General features: G+C 54.5%; 2 protein-coding genes across 2 annotated transcripts in view; one reads left to right on the plus strand and one right to left on the minus strand.

Moving 5' to 3' along the window:
- LOC102202281 (angiopoietin-related protein 7-like) overlaps positions 1 to 2267 on the plus strand; it is a 5247-nt gene extending 2980 nt beyond the window's left edge. Inside the window, exons 4-7 of the mRNA XM_005753167.1 lie at positions 17 to 114; positions 220 to 308; positions 1055 to 1242; positions 2002 to 2267. Coding sequence (XP_005753224.1) covers positions 17 to 114; positions 220 to 308; positions 1055 to 1242; positions 2002 to 2221 — 595 coding nt within the window. The 3' untranslated portion in view covers positions 2222 to 2267. The remainder of the gene's footprint in view (positions 1 to 16; positions 115 to 219; positions 309 to 1054; positions 1243 to 2001) is intronic.
- LOC102201406 (mucin-19-like) overlaps positions 2268 to 3729 on the minus strand; it is a 40201-nt gene continuing 38739 nt past the window's right edge. The window contains exon 18 of the mRNA XM_013915956.1: positions 2268 to 3157. Within this exon, the coding sequence (XP_013771410.1) occupies positions 2944 to 3157 (214 nt within the window). The 3' untranslated portion in view covers positions 2268 to 2943. The remainder of the gene's footprint in view (positions 3158 to 3729) is intronic.

Consider the following 3729-nt stretch of genomic DNA (forward strand, 5'->3'; position numbering starts at 1 on the left):
GCGCGCGCGCGCACAGAGCGTGGGTGGAGTACAAGCATGGATTCGGAGACCTCTTCTCTCCTGCTGGAGAGTTCTGGTTGGGCAATGAACCCCTGCACCATCTGACATCACAAGGTGCGTGTGTGTGTGTGTGTGTGTGTGTGTGTGTGTGTGTGTGTGTGTGTGTGTGTGTGTGTGTGCGTGCGCGCGCGCGCGCGCCTGATGCTTTCTGTGTTTTAGGGAACTATGACCTGCGCATCAACATGGAGGACTTTGAGGGGAACGAGCGCTTCGCCGAGTACAAGAGCTTCAAGGTGGACGGCGAACAGGTGAAACTCAAGTAACCGCGGGAACGTCTCAGCTTTAAATTCAATCTGACGCTAAGAACACTTTACAGCCTCTCCCTGACCTTTGACCTCCTATCGGTTTCTCATAACACTCGGTCTTATTTAGACTACGGTCCCCAGCAGCAGCATCAAGGTCACCGCCGGTCTCTGTTCCCATCGGCGGTCCTCTCCCTCTCTGTGTTCCTGCACTGCTGAGGATAAACACAGATAAACTAACAGCAGGGGGAGGAGCTGCAGAATATTCCGCAGTGTCGGCGCGATGACGCGACGCTCCGGTCACCACGAGAGGAGGAAGTAAGACGAGCCGTTTGCTGCTGTTTTAGGAGGCCCCACACCTGACCCTGACGTTAAACCTGAACCCAGGTGTGGCCTCAGGCCTTCAAAGGCTGTGAAAATGATGCGTTGAAGGGGCGTCGTTAAACGTAGCTGCAGAACAATAACCCGGGTCACTCTGCTGACTGCACGTTTTGTGTGTGTGTGTGTGTAAGATGTCTGATTAATCAGCTGGTGCTGAACGAACTGGCTGCGATGAGTCTGAGCATCAGATTTGTAACTGTGAGCTCCTGCAGCACTCGCAGTTTCAGCGCGTGGTCTTCCTCGCCGTCACGGACCTGTGAGGTTCGCGTCAAACAGGGTCCGGCTGTAAATGGCTCCAAGTGTCCTCGCTGAAGGTCGCGCTGCAGGTGTGAGCCTGATCACTCTGCTTTCACTCCCGTGTTCACCTGAAGGACCAGTACCAGTTACACCTGGGCGAGTTCACTGGGAACGCTGGCGACGCTCTGGACGACGCCCACGGGGCGGGACCGGGCAGTCCATGCGCAGACGGGGTGAAGTTCAGCACCTACGACCGGCCGAACTGCATCGACGCCGACGTTCAGTGCGTCAGACACGGCAAGTCGGGCTGGTGGTTCAGCAGGTGAGACGCGCACGGCGACGCGTTTACTGCAGGCTTAAAGGGACAGTACACCAAAACTGAGCTGTAGAGTCGGTCCTCCACACGAGACAGAGCGACGGGGCCAAGCATCACTCGCCAACACCGCGACCCCGGGAAACTGACATCTTGCTGATAAACGTGATTCAGCCTCAGACATTCAGATTTAAATTCCAGCTGCTGCGTTTCTTTGTTCGTCTTTCATTTCTGCAGTTTTGTGTTCAACTCATAAAATCAAACGCACCTTTCATGGGAACTGTGGAGATGAAGATCTTTGTGTGTCTGTTTGAAGCGTTTGTTCAGCGGCTGCTGCGTTTAGTGTTTAGTTAAAGTTCACCGTCCTTTAAACCAAAGGTTAATAATCAGCTCGTTTGATTTCTGCCTCCTCATGTTCCCTAACGCAGCCGTTCCCAAACTTTTCTGCAGCTGCTCCAATTTATAATCAGAGTTCAGGTCTTTTTAAACTCGGGTAGAAAAAGCAGAGTAGAGAATCAATAAAGTTTTAATAGAAAAACCTGAACTTTTATCCCTTAAAATTAAACCCAGCAGGGTTCATGCTGCTGAGCTTCTCACGGCTCGTTTTCGGTGCTTCGATCATGAAGCTTTTCGTCTCTGCAGCTGAACTATCAGGACAGACGTGAAGACGCTCGGTGGACTGTCCCTTTAATTGGAGCAGAGTGCGATTAAAGCAGCTGCTATTGGCCGATCGTGTCAGCTGACTGTTCTGTGACTTCCCCCTCACAGGTGTAACGCAGGTAACCTGAACGGTCACTACTACGACGGGCCGTTCGAAGCCTTGACGGACGACGGCGTGGTGTGGTACACGTGGCACGGCTGGGCCTACTCCATCAAGTCTGTCGTCATGATGATACGAGCGTCCGACCTCGAAGCGCCGCCTCCAGCGGACGTTTACCTGCCAGGCGGTCCTGACGTGGTCCCGGCGGCGGGCCGAGGCGCTCCGTGAAGCCGAGGTCACTTTGATGCTGTGAAATAAAGTCAGAGCGCCTTCGTATGATGTCATGTCGCATTTATTCTGTTCAAAACAACAAAAAAGAACATTGTACACTGAGGCATTCTGGGTAAATCTGAGGTTTTTCAGGACAAACAACAGAAACAGTAAAACAGGCCAGTGTGTCAGTGAGGGAGGGGCACGGCAGGGCAGACATCTGATTGGGCACCGGGTGATTTCAGGGCGCGAGGGGAGGTCTGCATATTTGGCTCTGAGGCCGGCCCCCTACGTCGAACGTCCACGGGTGATTACATTCCACAAAGCAGGTTAAGGTCGAGGTCGTGACAGGACAGAGGTCTGTGGGAGGCGTGTCTCCGTCCCATTGGAACGCTGATTGAGCTTCGCTCTTTGGAGGCGGAGCGTTTCCACAAACATCCACAAATCCAAGGTTTCCCCCGAGGAGGCGAGCGGAGCAGCGGTCAGGGAGGAGGAGCTATGTACAGACCCTGAGGCGTGCCTGCTGGTTTCTTCAGAGGAGGAAGAACGCTCCCGGGAGGACCGGGCGCTCCGAGACGGCGAGCTCAGCCCGGGGCCGCGATCTGGTTTAAGTGCGTCGGTGCCGCCGCAGCGTCTTTTCAAAATAAGATCTTTATTTAAAAATGTACAAGTCTGCGATGGCTTCATGTCCAGCGGCGCCGCTCCGACTCGGGAGGGGGGAGCGCAGGGGGGGCGGTGGGTTATCTGGGCGATAACGGCGCAGCTGTGGTGAAGGAGGCGGAGTTCCGGGGCGAGCTGAAGGGGGAGGTGGGCGAGAGGCGGCGGGGGCTCGCCAGCAGGTCGCCGTTGTGCAGCTTCCACAGCAGCTCCTCGTTCTCCATGGACAGCCGCTTGTTGACCTTTGACTCCTTCTGCAGCGTCTGCTGCAGTATGGCCTGCTCGCTGGACAGCTGCCTGCAGGGGGAGACAGAGAGCCGTGAGACAGGCAAGGACTTATTGAAAGGGGGCCGCTCGTTTACAGCTTCCACGCGCCCGCTGAGAGGCTGATGGGTTCTGATCACGACAGGCGCACGCGGGACGTTTAAAAGGCGCCGTCGTTCGTGCTGCTGTGGCGGGATTTTACTCTGAACGCTGTTAAAGCCACACGTCTGATGTTTTCACTCACTGCAAATACAAAGTAGATTTTTAAGTGTTTTTCACAGGCAAACAGTCACTTTCTTATTCACACGAGCCACAATAACAGGACAGAGATATGTGCGCCGAGGCTTCAAGCAATCAACATTCTCGCGCTCCTCGTTGCCTGAAATCGGCTTTCTTTTGTATTTACGGAGCAGAAACATGTTCGTCTCTCACAGAACGTCTCGTTCTTCACATTATGAGTCAAAGAACAGCAGCAGATAAACCCTCATCATCACGACTCACGCAGCGAGAGGCGCCGGCGGTCCCTGCGACAGGCCTTTTAACATTTATCTGAAAGCCAGGAGAGGGAGGGAGGAAACCAGGAGAGGGAGGGAGGAAACCAGGAG

This window comes from Pundamilia nyererei, unplaced genomic scaffold (assembly GCF_000239375.1).
Source record: "Pundamilia nyererei isolate P.nyererei 1_Seehausen unplaced genomic scaffold, PunNye1.0 scaffold00408, whole genome shotgun sequence".
Classification (NCBI taxonomy): Eukaryota; Metazoa; Chordata; class Actinopteri; order Cichliformes; family Cichlidae; genus Pundamilia; species Pundamilia nyererei.